The sequence below is a fragment of the Anabrus simplex genome, chromosome 2, assembly GCF_040414725.1.
Source record: "Anabrus simplex isolate iqAnaSimp1 chromosome 2, ASM4041472v1, whole genome shotgun sequence".
NCBI lineage: Eukaryota > Metazoa > Arthropoda > Insecta > Orthoptera > Tettigoniidae > Anabrus > Anabrus simplex.
This window is the reverse complement of record NC_090266.1, coordinates 1040867601-1040886486: the sequence shown is the minus strand read 5'-3', so window position 1 is coordinate 1040886486 and position 18886 is coordinate 1040867601. Positions and strand designations below refer to the sequence as shown.

Sequence of the window (18886 nt, the reverse complement as noted above, 5' to 3'; positions counted from 1 at the left end):
TTCAGTAGTGCATTTGATATTGTCAATCCTAGGTTGCTTCTTCCCAAATTACAGTCCTTAAAACTTTAGCCAGAAAGTGCTGCAATTTTTCTATTCTTACCTCACAAACCGTCGGCAGTGTGTGGTTGCAAATAGTAATAAATCAACGTGGCGAACAAAAAATATTGGTGTCCCACAAGGGTCAGTCCTTGGCCCTCTCCTGTTCACTTTATATATAAATGATATCACCAGATCAATTAAGCATTGCAAGTACCATCTTTATGCTGATGATCTGCAAATTTATTACCACACTAGAACTAATAATATACAACAAGCAATATGTAATGTAAATGCTGATCTTGAGCAAATTAATGGCTATGCTATTAAAAACAACCATAAATTAAACCCCCATAAAATGCAAGCCATTATCATCAGTACATCAAAGAACCTTCACATTCTAAAATAAAATTGCATTCCTCCCATAACTTTAACTAATATTGTTATACCTTATTGTGAATCAGTTTCTAACCTTGGAGTTATTATAACGGAAACTCTAAACTGGTCAGCGCAAGTTAAGAATATCTGTAAAAAGGTTTATTGCGGCTTGTACCCCTTAAAACGGTTCAGAAATGTATTCCCTCGATCACTAAAAATTCAACTTGTTCAGTCATTATTATTTCCCATTTTTGACTACTGTGATGTAATTTTTACGGATATAACAAATTAATTAAGCTTGAAACTACAATGCACTAAAAATGCTTGTCTTAAATATGCTATGGATTTATGGTATGACGCTCGAGTTTCTCCCTACGATAAACAATTATCTTGGTTACGACTAGACGACAGGCGTAAACTACATTCAAATACTCTTGTGTACCAGGTACTTTCGGAAGGCATCCCTGCTTATCTCTCCAGCAATTTTCGTCACCTTGATTCTTTACATCTCCATAATACTCGCTCAGTGTCCCTCCTAGAAATACCTGTCCACTGAACAACCACATACCATCGATCATTTACTATCACCGCTTCGGGATGGTGGAACGTTCTTCCCATGGACATCAAGGATGCTGCATCAAAAAGCATATTTAAAACCTCTTACCAGCAGTTCCTTGTTAAATGCTTCCAGCAAGGTACGTGTATGAGTGGAACGAGTGATTGTGTGTGAAAATGATATGAGATTACTGTACAATAAAATATTCAGTTAATATGATAATTTAAATTAAATTAAAAGCATCCGTACTGTATTTACGAAGTAGAAGTAGCCTAAACATAGCTAGTAGTAACTACAGTATTTAACTTAGACTAGTATTGCAAGGATACAATTAGTTAGATTTCATTTAATATTTTTATTAAGCTTACTAGTATTTTTATATTAGTATATCTTTCGTTGTGTATTGAAATGTGTATTTTTTTTTTCAAATCTGTATTATCTAGGCAGTTCCTTTTTCTTTCTTTCTTCTTTGCTTGTATATATTCATATTCTTGTCTTAAAAATTAGTGTTATTTGTAGTTCTTAGTATTTTAAGTTAATCAGTGTCATCGTTAACAAATAATAATATGTGTGCGGTTAAGTGTAAGAAAGGGCCAAGAGCCCTAACTTCGCCACACAAAATAAAGGCTTTATCTATCTATCTATCTATCTATCTATCTATCTATCTATCTAAATCACATTCAGATGGTCCTAACTTCATTATTTGTATTTTTTTTACGTCTTTAAAAACCAACATGTACTATTAATTGAATGTATTTAGCACGAACAGCATAGCACAATGTCGAGACCTCTTGCGGACGTTCGTAAAACTACTTGCGACCCGCATTTCTACCGGTCCACTTCCCGGCCTTGTAGGCCTATATCATGTAGGCAACGCTTCTGCGCACTTAAAGACGCGGATGCCAGTCCACTTTCTGAAAGTTTGTTTTTTGCTAGTGGCTTTACGTCGCACCGACACATATAGCTCTTACGGCGATGATGGGATAGGAAAGGCCTAGGAGTTGGAAGGAAGCGGCCATGGCCTTAATTAAGGTACAGCCCCAGCATTTGCCTGGTGTGAAAATGAGAACCCACAAAAAACCATCTTCAGGGCTGCCGACAATGGGATTCGAACCCACTATCTCCCGGATGCAAGCTCACAGCCGTGCGACCCTAACTGCATGGCCAACTCGCCCGGTCTGAAAGATTTTAATGTTGTCTTCATTAGAAAGGAACTTCACTTCTTCCGTATCCATACCCAGGCTATTATAAGACAAATAAAGTAGATGCTCTGTGAGGTGATGGGAGTGGGGGGACAAACAGACAAGAGAATGGAAAAAGGGAGTGGTTATCTAATGTTAAAGCTGGGTGCTTTCCTGGAACTAAGCACCAGCTGATGTCCCACTTCGTAATCACCAAGGACGAGAGGGTGGGAAGTAGGGGGTAAATGTTTCAGGACTTCAACTGTGAAACATTCATCGAATGTGATTTGATGATACCTGGAGTGAATGGGGACAGGAAGATCTATGTTGGGGGTTTTGCAAGTACTGCAGCGAGTACATTGTTAGTTAAGCCAATGTAGAAAGCTGGGCAAAGTCTACACTAATGTTGGATGAAGTACAGTCATGATGACCTTGCAGGGTAAGACTTGTTGGTGATGCCGCTGGTAAAAATGGTGCTTGGTGTATGTAAATGGCAGGTCTTTCAGTGGTTGTGTTCACAGGGCTATCAGCCAGAATGGGTTGGAGGTCGGTATGGTTTGTAATGAGTGAGATTCTTTTTTTTTTTCTTTTAGATTAGGTGGTCACCTAAAAATAACTGTGGGGCTTCTTGGAAGAAGTCCCGGATGTGGGGTGAGAATGAGAGAAAGAATGCTTGTTTTAAAATGTGATTTATTCTGAGCAGACTAGGATGATACGTGGTAATGAAGGATACGGGGTTAGGTTGCTTAGAGGGCAGAGATCATGGCACGGGAGGTCTGGCAGTCAAATAATTGTTTGGGGTAATCCCTAGCAGTAAACGCCTTCCTCATGTTGTTATTGTAGGAGACATGGGCTTTTGAGGTTGAACAAATTCGTTTGCCCCGGATTGCCAGGCTGAATGCTAGAGATCGTTTAGTGCGATACAGGTTAAAACTGTTATAATAGAGATACTGCTCATGGTTGACGTGTTTGATGTGTATGGATTTGCCGATTCTGCCATCCTGCAGGTGGAGGTCAATGTCAAAGAAAGCGAGATATGTGGGGGAAATCTGCAAAATAAAGTGGACACTATAATTAGAGTTGAGGTGGAGTAGGAATGAGTCAAGTAGGCTTGCTTCATGGTGCCACAGGAGAAAGGTATCATCAATGAACCTCCGCCAGACTGGGGGCTGGCAAGGTTGAGTTGCAAGGAAATCCTTCGAGTTTTCCCACGAAGAGGTTGGCATAAGATCGAGCCATCCTGCTGCTCATAGTGGTGCCACGAATCTGGCAGAACAATTGCCCCTTGAAACTGAAAAATATATGAGTTGGGATGTATTGGGTGAGGCAGATGAGGAAGGAAGTGTGAGGCATGGCACCATGTTGCTGTATGTTCAAGGACTCAATGGCCCTAAGTCTGTCTGTGTGAGCGATGTTGGTGTACAGTGAAGTGACATCAATAGAAACCAGAAGGGTGTTTGCAGGGAGGGGGTTTGGGATGAGTGGCAAGACATTCAAGAAAATTACCAGTGTCACGAATGGAAGTGTCAGCGGAATGTATGAAGGGTAATTTGTACATTATATTGCTTTTCAAATGGGACCTGCAAAATCATGTAAATTGCTCAGACATTTAGGCATATTATGATAATCTGGGCTTAGCATTAAGAAGGCTTATAATCTATATAATTTAAGCTAAAACTATCTCCTGAAAGAGACCTGACACATTTTACTGTCAGCATGTACGGTTTTACAACCTTACATGTATGGTATATCAAGGCTCAACAGAAGAGGGGAAGGAATAATTTATGTCATTTTACACTTGCCTTGAAACACAGCATGGAAGAGGATCAAATGTGGTGGCATCAGCACTAATCCATTATTTGCAACATTTAGAAAACAAGGTTCTGGCTGACATTAATGAAATTCGTCTATTCTGTGATAGTGCAGCTTCGCAAAACTAAAATATCATCATTCGTGGTGCACTAAGTGGTTGTATGGACTCTACAAGGTGGGGAAAAAAAAAAAAGATTCCTTCCCTGTGCTAGGGATCGTGTATTTGGACACCCAGAAGGATCTGCGCAAGAAAGAAGTTATTGTTTCTCATATAGAGTATTTTGATACATTTAAGCAGCATGGGAGGGTATTAATATGACAGAGTGACTGGAAAGTGAAAGACAAAGTTATAGCGAAGAACTGACATAAGACAACTTCCATTCAAAATATCAGAGCAGAAAGTGATCACGTATGATCACCCTTTATGACAGGGGAGAGACATTCTGTTCAGTGCTTAGAAGGGGACAATGTTGGACTGACTTATTCCAGTCTCTCAATGATATATTACTTCAACCAAGGTTCCCTTGTTGAAAGTTAAAGATGTTAAGAATCTTTTGAAATACTTCATGGTGCCAAGTGATGCAGATGGCTTTTAGAAAACTGTACTTAATTCTGCTCACTGTTCCAAGAATGGTGGTAACACAGTTGTGTACCAAGCAGTTGAACCACCAGAATAAGCCTTAAAACACTTGTTTCCATACAACCATAATAGAGCGGTAGGCCTATAGTTATTCAAAAGTATTGAAAAGTGTTAGTTATATTCCTTCAAGTACAAGTTCAACACACAACTATATTCAATATATTAAAAATAACAAGATTCTACTACTTTCTCCTTTGTCTATATTTGGTATGCATATGAACAATTGCTAAGTCCATGGACTGAACTGGTTAGGACCGGTATTCTATCATATACACCCTCAATTTTAATGAATAGCATTAAAGGATTTCAGTCCTATAGCTATTATTATATGTATCCAGGTGGACAACATATGTGCACCATTAAAAATTAACAAATTGTGCAGCGCTGCTTGTACTTTACTTTTAGTGGCAGGTTTGATTCTGGCTCAATCCGGTGGTATTTGAAGGTGCTAAAATATATCAGCCTTGTGTCAGTAGATATACTGGCACATAAAAGAAGTCCTGCGGGACTAAAATTCTGGCACCTCGGTATCTCCGAAAACTGTAAAAGTAGTTAGTGGGATGTAAAGCAAGTATTATTATTATTATTATTATTATTATTATTATTATTATTATTATTATTATTATTACTATTATTATTATTATTATTATTATTATTATTATTACTACTGTAGAGCTTGCTCAAAGCGGAATCGCAAGGGTCTGAGTTTCTTTTCTGAACTAGACAAGTTTCTGGATTGAACAAAATTATACAAAAAGATTCACAAATTACTTACCCCTGATCCATTAGTCTAGTTTTGGTGATGCAAATCTCAGTTTTTATTACTCTTGCATAGGCCTGCACTATAACACACTCAACATATTATGTACTGTATGTACCGTACTCAATGAAAATCGGACAATTTCTGCCTTATTCCACATGTTTAATAGACAAACTACAGTATACATATACTGTAACACATACTGTATAACACAATTTCTGCCTTATTCAACATGTTTAATCATTAAACTACAGTATTCATATAACACATTACACACAATACTGTATTTGTCAAATTATTCCTTCTTCCACATGTCTAACAAAGGAACCTGTTTCACCTTCCTTGATGTCATGTCTTTCTCAATGCAGTCTTTAGCGCGGTACAGTAGCTCAAGAAGTCGCGGTGAATTCGACTTGACAGCAAATTTCATAATGTCTCTGACACACTAATAGCTTGTTCATGAGTGCGTATTTTTTCCTGACTTTCTCTTTTCTCCTCCTCCTCTTCCTGGTCTCCATCCCTCGGATTATCATCTTCTTCATTCTCTGTACGGCGGATCTTCAGAAGCTGTACAGCAGACTGGAAACTGTAATGAGTAGCAAGCTGATTGTCACTGCGAATGTATTCGTCTACATTACATGCAAAATTCTGTTGTTGGCTCAGCGTAGATATCAGTCCAGCATTTTCAGTCACTTCCTCAGGTGTGCTAAGATCATCATTTTCTGCAAATCCCGTTTTTGCAAAACACTTTACGACAGTTTGAGGTTTGATCTGATTCATAGGCAAACTGATCAAACTGATAGAATCCAGTATGGAAATTGAGCGTGCAAGGGAGTAGGTGTTGTCAGCTGTATCAACATTCTTGATCAGTGACTGCATCAATAAACGCCTGTAGTGAGATTTAAAGGTATAAATCACTCCTTGGTCCATAGGTTGAAAAATGCTAGTTGTGAGGTGGAAACCAGGCTAGCTTGACAATGGAAAGCAACACATGAGGGAGACAAGTGGCAATGTCGAGAACTTTGCGATTTTCCTTCTTCATACTACAGTTAAATTCTTTCAGCCACTCTGCCATTAGAGCACTGGTCATCCAGGCTTTCCCATTGCTCCTCCAAGTTACCATAAGCTTGCGCAAGTCCAAGTTTTTGAAACACTTCGGTTTTGCTGATTTCCCGATTACCACGGACTTTTCCATTTCCCCCTCCATGTTACCACACAACAGTACTGTAAATCTTTCTTTCGACATTGTACCCCCACTGCACTTTTCCCCACGAAGCGCAAGTGACTTTGAAGGCAAGGCTCGAAAAAACAATCCTGTTTCATTGGCACTGAAAATGTCTTTAGGTTCATAGCCAGAAATTAAATTTTGCAGCTTCGATTTCCACTCTGCTACTACATTTCCATCCATGTCTTTGGATTCGCCACAGACTTCATTCCATACAATATTGTGTCTTGTTTTGAAACTCTCCAGCCACGCAGTTGATGCTTTAAAGGCGGTGTTGCCAAGTGATTTAGCAATGGCAAGAGCTTCATTCTGTAGCCTAGGTCCACTAATCAAAAGGTTTCTCGAACGGGCACTGACGAACCACTCCCACACTAAATCATGAATTTCTTCATTGTCTGTTACCTTAGATTTCCTCTTCATATGTCCATTCCTCTCCATCCACTGCTTAGTAATGTCGTCCTTATGTTTTAAAGTCTCATAAAGTTAAGTTTTTCCACATCTGAAACGCGACATAATTTCACGCACAGACAACTTTTCCTTTTCACTCGTTTCAATAACTTTCACTTTCTCGCTCAGTGTCAGTGACGTATATTTCTTAGCCATCGTGCTGTGTTCAAAAGTTACACAAATTTACTGACGGGACACAAAGTAAGGGAACTGCTTACCTTATAATTGGGCTTAAGTTGTACATCAAGATAAAGATCTCTACGAACCATGGCAAGAGTCACAAATTTGGGAAACCCAGACCTCATTAGAGCAGCGTGTTGCGGTCTGTAAACACCTGACTCTTCCCCTGGCAAAATATTTATGCACCTGCAGTACCAGGTATGCCTAAATAAATTTCACAGCTAACGCATAATTTCCGCATCATACAGTAATTATTTTCATAATTCTTTTCTGTTTGCATGTTGAACAGATTCCACTTTATACAACATAAATAACATGCAAAGCAACATCCAGTGTGCCGGGACCATTACTTACGTACACATTGGACAAGTTTCCGCTTTACAGACGTTCCGCTTTGAGCAAGTTTTACTGTATTATTATTATTATTATTATTATTATTATTATTATTATTATTATTATTATTATTATTATTATTATTATTATTAAATAGCTTACTTTTACTGTTTCTGAAAATGTTTGAAAATGGACTGAGTGGGTTTTGGAACCATACTCTTCAACTATATTTTTATTATTCAATCACGATATTCACTTTATCTACATAATCATGTAAAGTACTGTTTGTTATTATCCCCACTACATTCTTTGTCTTATGTCCACTCCAGTAGAGAGTTTCCTTCCCCAACTTCTTTCTTTCTCTTCCTCTCTAATTAATCTTGCTCAGTCCCATCATAGCTACGTTCTCCTCAAAATCGATCATCTCTTCTGACTTTCTAGTCAGTCACATTAGGTTGATTATTGCCATCTTCAAAATGTTCTCTACTGGTTGCCATTTTCACTTTAGGCCATTATTACGATGGGGTCGCCACTCCCACAGGAATTTTAGAGCTATTGCTAGCAGACGATCAGACCACTTCTAACACGAAGTACAGATTCCTTTTACAGCCACCCTTAACCTGCTGTCAAACACTACTTGATTGGTTTCAGTGTCATTTCCTACACTGAGAGGTCCTAAGGAAACTCATCCGCCCAAAGCTGTTTGTCACCTTAGCGGATTAAGGGGATTAGGTTATTTACACCCTGCCTGACACACTGTGTTGAGTTATTGGCTATATGGTCTACCCATTAACAAAGTGGGGTAACCGGCTAGACAGACAAAATGTAAGTATCATCCACAAATGCCATAATATATACATGGTGGTCAGAAACAACGTGAACCTGGTATATGAGTGTTAAAGCGTTGGTCATACTGATAAGTAATTTGAAAAAAAAAAAAAAAAAAACCCCACGTCGTTATCACGCGCTGTTGTCATTTTATCAGCTGATGAAGTTAGCCAAACAGATCATTTCGTGAGGAATTTCAGATGGGCTTTGCGAGGCAGTGTTGCTATATCCGCAAGTGGCTTATGACCGGGTTGAGAGTGCCAATAAAAGAAATAAACTTCTCCGTGGGAGGGACTTCAAGAAGGACCTTCCTGCTGATAGGTTCTGCACGCTACGGTGGAATTGGCTGAAACACACGGTGTGTTAGTGTTTAACGCTCATTTCATGGAATGGCTTTCAAGCCCGACCAAGCTGCGTGCTGATTTAGCAACACCGCCTCGTAAACCCCATTTGAATTTGCCCACAAAGCGATCTGTTTGGCTAACTTCAGCAGCTGATAAAATGACACAGGTGCGAGATATAGACATAATTTTTTCAAATTACCTATCGGTATGACTAAAGCTTTAACACTCATATACTCTGTTCACGTTGTTTCCGACCACCCTGCATAGTTCACTTATTTGCATGGTTAAAAGTATATTCACATTGGCATTTGTACAGTAAAATTTCCTCTGTTGAGTCATAAACATTGGTTTACTGATAGTAAACTATGTCTGGGTTGTTAATGACCATGTGGTCAAATACTTCATTTCCTTCCAAAGTTTTCAGTTAACTTCCATGCGCTATGAAGCTCTACAGCATATTATCTCAGAAAAAATACTGTAAATATATCATTATTTGCTTATTTTTTGTTTTATTTTTGTGTTTATGCTGTATGTTACAATTATTAATAATAATATTATTGGCTTTATGTACAACTAACTACATTTTTAATGGTTTTCCGTGGTTTCCCATTTTCACACCAGGCAAATGCTGGGGCTGTACCTTAATTAAGGCCACGGCCGCTTCCTTCCAATTCCTAGGCCCTTCCTATCCCATCGTCGCCATAAGACCTATCTGTGTCGGTGCGACGTAAAGCCCCTAGCAAAAAAAAAAAAAATGTTTTTTGGAGATGCAGAGGTGAGGGAATTTAGTCCCAAAGAAGTTCTTTTACTTCTAGTAAATCTACCAAACACGAGGCTGATGTATCTGAGCACCTCCAAATACCACCGGGCTGAGCCAGGATCAAACCTGCCAAGTTTGGGTCAGAAGGCCAGTGCCTCAACCATTTAAACCACTCAGCCCAGCTGTGAAAATTCTTCTCCTCCTCCTTCTTCTTCTTATTACTGTTTTATGCTGTTTTTCACAGTGTCACGAGGACTGACTACTTTTGAAATACTCGAGCAATTTGATGCTCTGGTCGATGATAACAGAGTGGGCTATATTGATATATTTTTCGAGCCATCTGATGAAGGAAATGATGCAGACAGTGACTCGGGAGATGAAGACTGCAAAATTCCTGACAATCCGATTCAACAGCAGTTACGTGTAGATGCTCGTCAAATAATGAATAGGTGTGAAGACAATGATAGTGAGCCTGATATGTCAGACAGATGTAGAGAAACCAAATGTAGCTAAAAAGTACAAAACCTACAGCGAGGGTGTTGATCAGATGGATGACAATAGTTTTGCTTACCTAACTGCAATCAGAAAGAAGAATTCTAGATGTTTGATGAAATACTAAACACTGCCATTCACGTTGCAAAAGAAATGGGATACTCATCAGATAGTTTGAAGTTCTGCAGAGAAGTTGCAAGGTCTCTACTAATGAAATATGGCTCGCTTCCAGGAACAAATCGCCTGCTAACCATTCCTCGGATACTACCTATGTCAGTACAAAAGGAAAAGGCAGACATCTCATTATGAAACAACCATGACAGTGGTGTGCTATTTGTCAAAACCAGACAACAAAGGCATGTGTAAAGTGCAGCACTGTGCTCCACGATATGGGCTTTTTTAAATTCCACAGGGCATATGAGACATCTGTCTGAATTCTTTAACTTACTGGATTCAAAATTAAACAATTTTACAGGTACATTTTTGAAAGAAGACAGCATCTTGTCATGTAACTTATAATTATGTATGATACAGGACATGTACTAATGAAGCATTTAGATAAGCAAATTCGGGGTCCAATCACATTTTATAAAAAACTGGGTGAAAAATGTAAAATGAGCAATTTTTTCAGGTATGAAAAGATTAGCCAAAGGAATAGAAAAACTACTTATTTTCTAAAGACATATCTGCCTACCAGGACGTTAATGATCTATATTAATTGAACGACTTAAAAAAATAGAAACAAAATTGAACGGATGTAATACGAGTTCTGTACCTCTAAGGACTACTTCAGCTGAATATCATTAAAGCCTGATATAAAAACATGTAGGGGCACACATGGGTTAATTAAGTAATCACTGAGCGAGCTGGCCATGTGGTTTTGACCACATAACTGAACTTGCTCTCGGGAGATGGCAAGTCCCAACACACAGTCAGCAGGCCTGAAGTTGGTTTTCTGTGTTTTCCCATTTTTACACCAGGCAAATGCTAGAGCTATACCTTAAATGATGATGATGATGATGATGATGATGATGATGATGCTGCTTGTTGTTTAAAGGGGCCTAACATTGAGGTCATCGGCCCCTAATGATACAAAATGAGATGAAATGGAATGACAAATTAAAAGTCCAAAATCCTCCACTGACCAGAATTCAAAACGTGAGGACGAAGAATGAATGGATGGATATGAATTTAAAACCAATCAGTGGATGCAATCCGCAATGCCTTACATTCAAAGAAACCGACGTAAAACAATAGTATTACTGACCAAGGGACTGCTGCTATAGCATAACAATGAATCAATGATGCTTGCAGTCTAAAGGGTGTCCAAAATCCAAGTTATCGGCCCCTTATAACAGTACTCATTGCTAGGAAAGTAGAACCATGTTATTTGTCATGTTGTGGTACTAATCAAAAGTAGCAGAGACTTGCGGTATTCCACACATTATGGTACTACTCACAGGTTATGAAATTCGACATATAATACAGACCTATGGTTTTTCTCACACTGTGGCGCCATTTACAGGCAACGCAAACCTATGGGGTTCATCACTTAAGAGTATTAACCACAGGGACCTGCACTATCATGTGGGGTTCCTCATATAGTGGGTACTAATCACAGGTACTGCAAAAGCCGACCGCACGGTGCTCCTGTGTGCTACTAATCACAAACCTATTTGGTACCTAATACAGTGGTACTACGCGCAAGTAAAAGCGACTCATGGTGTTCCCCGTGTGGTGGTACTAATCACAAGTAGTTTCATGGTTCTAAGACAATCATCCCTTGGTCGCCCCTTACGACAGGCCGTGGGTGTATTCTTCGTCTGCATCCCCCACCCACAAGGGGTTGTGTGTTTGGTCTGCGAGAGGTATTTTATTTCCCTCATGCCCACCGGCAAGCCGATTAGGACCCCCCTATTCGCCACCTGGAACACACCACGTGGGAGTATCACCTCTCCCCCTGCTACGCCAGCGTAGCAGGTTCGTGGTATACCTTAAATAAGGCCATGGCCGCTATGCTCAGAATGCTACCCTTTTCCCACCATTCTGTTATTGAAAGCCTTTAATGTGCTAGTGCGATGCTAAACCACTAGCAAAAGAAAAAATATGCTCTTAAATTGGACAAAACTCTCAGATGCTTTGATGCCAACAGACTTTTGCATTTCAAGTAGCCATCATGGAATGCAATAATTTTTCTCTTGAGCATGGTAAAATAATCATGCAAGGATGAGTCTGCTATGAAGGAAAGATTGAAAAAGATAAAAAAAATCAAAACAAGTAATTTTTTTTATTTTTACAATTTACGTTACGTCGCACTGACACAGATAGGTCTTATGGCAACAATGGGATAGGAAAAGGCTAGGAGTGGGAAGAAAGCAGCCATGGCCGTAAGTAAGGTACAGCCCCAGCATTTGCCTGGTGTGAATATGGGAAACCACAGAGAACCATCTTCAGGGCTGCAAGCAGTAGGGTTTGAACCCACTATCTCCCGGATGCAAGTTCACAGCTGTGCGCCGTAACAGCATGGTCAACTCACCCAGTAAAAAAGTAATTAGTTAGCAACAAACAAACTAGGCAAGTAAATGAACTTGATACACTATATTTAGATTACTTTTAAACACAATACCTAAGGAAATTTCAAGGTATTTATTCTCTCACTTTCTCGCACATGCAAAGAATTTTGCTCCCCTGATTATATTTCTAACACATCTACAGTTTAGCTAGTTCCTCTTCCTTTCTGCTTAGTCATATTATGTTCCAATAGACAACATACTTTTCATAAAGAAGACTGTACAAACGATGCAGAAGTATCAATTCACTTTATAACATAAGCTGAACCTCAATACAAACCTTGGATGGCATGGTTCCTTGTAAATATCAAGTTGAAAATACTGATTATTGACAAGAAAACATCGCCTCTTCTTATAGATGGTAAAATGTGAATCATCTCGCTGAGACAATATATTCAGGTAATCACGATGGGTAAGTTGAGTCTTTACCTCAACAACTTGATTGTGAATTTTTGGCTTTCGAATCGTATGAATGTAGCTCCAGTGACCTAGAAAGACAAATTTACATTTCAACTTCAGACTCAGAAATATTCTGAAGAAAGAAAGCGCCAAAAACTTAACATCCAGTAAGTTTACCTTTCTGCCCTCTTTTCCGTAAGCGAGCTTGCAGGCTAGGTGTATTTGTCTGTAGATAGTTGTGTACAACATCGAAGTCTTGAAATGGGGGAAAGACCGAGTCAGGGGGTAGACTAGCTACCAGGAACTTCAGTTTTCTTGAATTGGTTCGTAAACGATCACCGGTGTCAATACCCAGCTTCTGACATATACTCTGGAAGAATGAAGTTTAATTAAAATATCTGCATAGGCTGGACAGGATCAAGGGGAAGTTCTCAGCAACAGGAGGAGAGGAAGTTGTAAGCAATCTTTCAATTTCTGTCTTAATATATTTTATGGTAAAATTACATCAAAGGCAAGATAAATTTGGAAGGAATCCTTGCAAGATTATATGGTAAATTTCATTAAGGAACAATAACATATCAGAAAAGTTTTCAAAATAAAATGAATCAAATCTGTCACAACTGTCTGCATTTAGGGCAGTCAACTAGGTGGCAGATTCCCAATCAATTATGGTAGTATTTTCTTAAATTATTTCAAAGGAGTTCAAAATTTATTGAACATCTCCCACGGTAAATTATTCCGATCCCTAATTTCCCTTCCTAAAAACTAATATTTTCCCAAATTTGTCCTCTTGAATCCATCTTTATCTTCATATTGTGACCTTTCCTTCTTTTAAAACATACATCATACAATTTCATTATAGATGCCTTTCAGCATTCACTCTGCAGGCCTCTGTGAATTTCCTAAATGCCTCCACAATCCTCAATATGTGGTCTTGTTTAGTTCCATACCTCATATCTTTAAATCATTAGAAACAGAGTCTAACGATTGCTGTCTTGGTCTACCATTACTTCTCTTACCCTCCATAACCAAGTCCATTATTCTCCTGAGTTACCTACCCTTCTCTGTTTGCCTCACATGATTCCACCAATAAGCCTGTTTATGGGTCCATCTTCATCCATCGAGTTTATACACAGCCTTTATCTCCTAATTCTGAGTACCATCCTGCTATTGTTCCCATCTGTTTGTATCTGCGATCATTTTCACTATGTCTTACTTCTTTGCATAAGCTATCCTAATTCCACTCTGCTTTCAATCCTGTACAGCAAAGTTGGTCTGAAAACAGGCTGGTGAAAAGATAGTTTTGTCCAGGAGTTGACTTCCTTCTTACAGAATACTGTGCATCACAACTGCAAGCTCACTGCATTAGCTTTGCTGTAACTTGATCCAATCTCACTTACTATATTACCATCCTGGAATATTTTAAACAAGCCTCTTTTATAAACTCCATTCAAGTTTGTCTGTCTACTAATGTCCTTCTAGGGCCGATGACCTAGATGTTAGGCCCCTTTAAACAACAAGCATCAAGCAATGTCATTCTATGCCATCTCTCCACTGACAGCTTGGGAACCCACTGCTTATTCAAGCAGCTGATCTCCTTACTCCCAAGTCTTCCCAGCCCAAAACTTGCAACATTCTTTAACACTTCTCATCTATCGGAAATCAGCCCGAACTGTCCTGCTTTCCTTTGGATCTTTTCCAGTTTTCGAATAAAGTAATACTGGTGAGGGTTCCATACAATGGAGCCATACACTATCTGGGGTATTATTTGTGACTCATATGCCCTCTCCTTTACATCCTTTTTTTGCTAGGGGCTTTACGTCGCGCCGACACAGATAGGTCTTATGGCGACGATGGGGTAGGAAAGGCCTAGGAGTTGGAAGGCCACGGCCGCTTCCTTCCAACTCCTTTACATCCTTACCACAACTCCTGAACACTCTCATAAGCATTTGAATATATCTATAACCTTTATAGCCCAACAAAGATATTTCCTATGATTAACACCTAAGTACCTACAGTGATTCCCATGAGATAATCTCATCCCATCAGCACCTTCATTAAAATTTAGAGGACTATTCCTCTTGGTTTAACTTATAATCTGAATTTTCACCCTACCTACTGTCCAGCTTACAACTTTGTCGATGTCCTTTTGCAGCCACACACAATCTTGTGATTTATTTATTACACCATCCAAAATATGCAAAAAGCCAAAAGCAAAAAGGAAAACAACAGATAGGGAATCTGCCACCTGGGCGACTGCCCTAAATGCAGATCAGTATTGATTGATTGACTGATTGATATTTCAGATATGGCACTATATCTCAACCCATTGCCTTAGTATATCCCCAGAAATCTCATCAGTCTCAGCTGCTTTTCTAGCTTTCAACTTTTGTATCATTTTGGAAATGAATTTATTATCATAGGTAAATTTCAGTACTTCGCCAGTATTTGTAACCTCCTCTACCTGGATATTTTCCTTCTATCCAACTATCTTTACACATTGCTGACTGAATACTCTACTTTCTGTATATCCTCACATAAACACTCCCCTTGTTCCTGGAATCTGTTTCTGCCTTAACAATCCCTGTATATACCCTTGCGTTTTCCTCTAAAATTCATATGACTGCCAGTTATGTTTGCCTTCATGTTATTCTTAGGAGACATTCTCCTAAATTAATTTTCCTAGTAAGTTTCTTCAATATGTCCTTACTTCTGGAACCATTCATAACTGTTTATTACTAACCTGCACCTCCTTCTTAATCTCTTTATTTATCTGTTATAATAAAGAGGGGTCTTTACTGTTTAGTAGTCCTACTTTTACAACCTTCCTTTCCATCACAATTTTTAACTGCAACTAAATCAACTTTGTGAGTTTTTAATTTTTTTAATTTACAAGTTGCTTTACGTCGCACCAACACAAATAGGTCGTGTGGCGACGATGGCTTTACGATTACGTAAACCATCTGTCACCTGAGTTTCTCTACAGAGCTCATATGGTTTTATCAGCACCACTTGAGAATATTCTTCCCTCTAGTGGGTTCCATCACTTTCTGATTCAGCCATCCTTTCCAGATTAACTTGTTTACTACATGTTGGTCATGCTACCCCTGCACCATGGGGCTGGCATTGAGATTGCCTGCTACAATCAAATTTCTTTCCGTGACGTCGTCATCAATCCTTTCAGGTCTGTACACCCTAAAAACATCAAGTTGCCTATTACCTTTCGAAGTGAGCCTTACACCTAGAATATTTTGTGTTTCTTATCCTTAATTTTTTCACATCTTACACATTTTTATTTCACCAATTGAATACCGGTACTCCCCCCACTTAACTGATTGTATCTGGTCTCTCTGCAATACATTCCACTCCAGGAGAACATTTCCAGCATCCATAATATTACTTCTCAGCCAGGATAAAACTCCTATTAAAATATCTAGTAAATATTGTATATAGCTATCAAATTAATTATATTACTTTCATTAGAATACTTCTACAGTTTTACTGCTCATTATGAAATTATTTGAAAGTTCTGTTTTCCAAGCTGAAAAACTACAATGCATTTAATTTATGGAAAGGTGCAGTTTATTTTCACATCTCCTCTTGTTCTGCACATGAAAATTGGTGTCAGCTTCCACATCCTCTAGCAACATGCTGGACTGTGCACAACGTGGGTTTAAGGTGGGGGGGGGGGGGGGGAGCTTTGAATTACAGCAAACATGCTGAAGATTGTAAGATTTCAGGTAGGGCCCAAGATAACAACCACTGCCAACATCGTTGCAGTGAGGTGGACACCCTTTCTCATGTCTTGAGATCTTGCTCTAGTGGTGATATACTAGGGAATGTGAGGCACCACAAAATTTGAAGCGCAATTGCTCAGGCAGGCAGGCAGGCAGGCAGGCAGGCACGCACGCACGCATGCACCCCCCTCTCTCTCTGTTCATGAGGAGGTCCATGATCTATCAGCTGGTCTCTCGTCCGGACTTTAGTCCTAGCAGCCTTGAAAGGATTGCTGCCCTTACTCCAAAACCATTTCTATTCATAGTACTATCAGCTATACCACAAAAAGTTTATGATGCAGTTCTATAAAAGTTTAAAGCTCTACAGAACAAGTTCTTGTGTAAAATACTTCAGTGCACTTAGTATTCTTTGTAATTTCTGCCAGGCTCTTTTTGGAGCAAATATTCATTCATCTTGTGAATGAATGTTATGTAATTTTTATTTTAACAGGGGCCTATTTTTATTTCAGATTTTGAAGCTTCCCTACCCTCTAGAGACCCAAGGTCAAATTTGTTTCATGAAATACGATTCCCTGAATTAATTTTACTCTTTTAGGCTTGAAAATGGTACTTTCATTTTTTTAAAAAATTTTAGGGTTTCCATAGTGGCAGGAGGGGATGTATCATATATGATACAGTGGGTCTGTACCAAGAACAAACATTTATTGTAAGAAAATGTATTTACATGTTAATACAGGTTAAAATAAGCTCTTTCGTAGCCTTTTACTTGTTAGAACTATCAGACAATGAAAGAATGAATTTTAGGGTTGCTTTTCCATACCCGTCCAACAGGCAATTCCCTCATGTGGTATGGAAATCACGGAAGCAGTTCCTTTGGGAAGTGAAACATAGAAAACACGTTACAGTCTATGCATCTGACATGTTAGTGCAGAACATCCGGGAGCTCTACACCTTGATCTTGACTTCTGTTGAGTCATCATTTCTGGTAAATGCATGGTATTTCTTGACCTTTTTGCCAATGGTGGAAGTGGCTGGGTTGGGGTTCGTTTTCTTTGTTCTTTTCCTACTTCTTCATCTTCGGTCTTCACTTTCTACACTTTTCCTAGTGACATGAGAGTAGATGAGATGCTCTGCAATACATAGCTTGAATGAGAAATAGGTTAGAATATCTTTCCTTAGCCACTTATTTTGCATAGCAGCCATTCGATACTCGATCCAAGCGGCTGCCAACACAAATGGTAATACTAAATTCCCATGAAGGGAATTAGATATTTTTCCACCAATAGAGCATATCAAAAATCAGATCAAAAATAGGATAGCTTCTGATAAGTTCACCTGCATACACCCCAGCATCAGTGGGTAGGGTCTGACACATCCCACTCTGACGAGTCTATTGTCAGACCTAAGACGAAATGCTGGTTAATAGAGCAAACGCCGGAAAAGCCATACATCCTATTTTTGATCTGATTTTTGCCAACACAAAATCGAAAAAATGGTGGATTGTTCTAATTGTCCACTTATTAGTCCTGTTTCTCATAGCATATCTGCTGAGGATTCTGTCCAAGAGATCAACACCTCCCATGTTGTTGTTGTACATTTTGACTACAAATGGTCGAGGAATACGTATGTGCTGACCATCTTTCTTTGACCAACGCCTGCAGACTTCAATGGGAGCAACACCGTAGTCTGTTGAAATTAAATGAATGGGGCGATTATCATACCATTTTACTATAACCATCTTTTCATCTGCTCTTACAATCTGGTCACTTGCACCTCTCCCTTCGCGCTTCATATCACCATCTCGTTTCAGTGTCACAGATTTTGGAATCCTGTTTACCATGATTGTACCATAAGCTAAAATGGACCTGTGGGTAAACAACGCATCAAAGAGAGTCACAGATGAAAAATATCCGTCCATAAAAATGGTTGAACCAGAAGGAAGAGAGTCCGAGAGTTTAAGTACAATCCTTCCTCCAATGTCCATTTTCTCTGGGAGAGGAACCTTTTCCGACACAATTTCCCTTCCACCACCTTCGTACAAGGTAAAATCTAAGGGAAAGCCACTGGTACTTGTCATAACAAAGTTTTTTAACCTAACAGGTTGGGGTATTCCTTTCACATACTGTTTCATCTTCACTTGGCCATGAAACGGTATAATTTGTTCGTGTGCAGACACCTTCTCAGGACGAGGATGTTGCAAACAAGTAT

At 39.1% G+C, this 18886-nt stretch overlaps 1 protein-coding gene across 1 annotated transcript in view; it reads right to left on the bottom strand.

The window, feature by feature from the left end:
• The window catches only part of LOC136863268 (TRPL translocation defect protein 14), a 476558-nt gene that overhangs the window by 80728 nt on the left and 376944 nt on the right, over positions 1-18886 (bottom strand). Inside the window, exons 8-9 of the mRNA XM_067139653.2 lie at positions 13119-13311; positions 12823-13030 (exon numbers count right to left, since the gene is read on the bottom strand). Coding sequence (XP_066995754.1) covers positions 12823-13030; positions 13119-13311 — 401 coding nt within the window. The remainder of the gene's footprint in view (positions 1-12822; positions 13031-13118; positions 13312-18886) is intronic.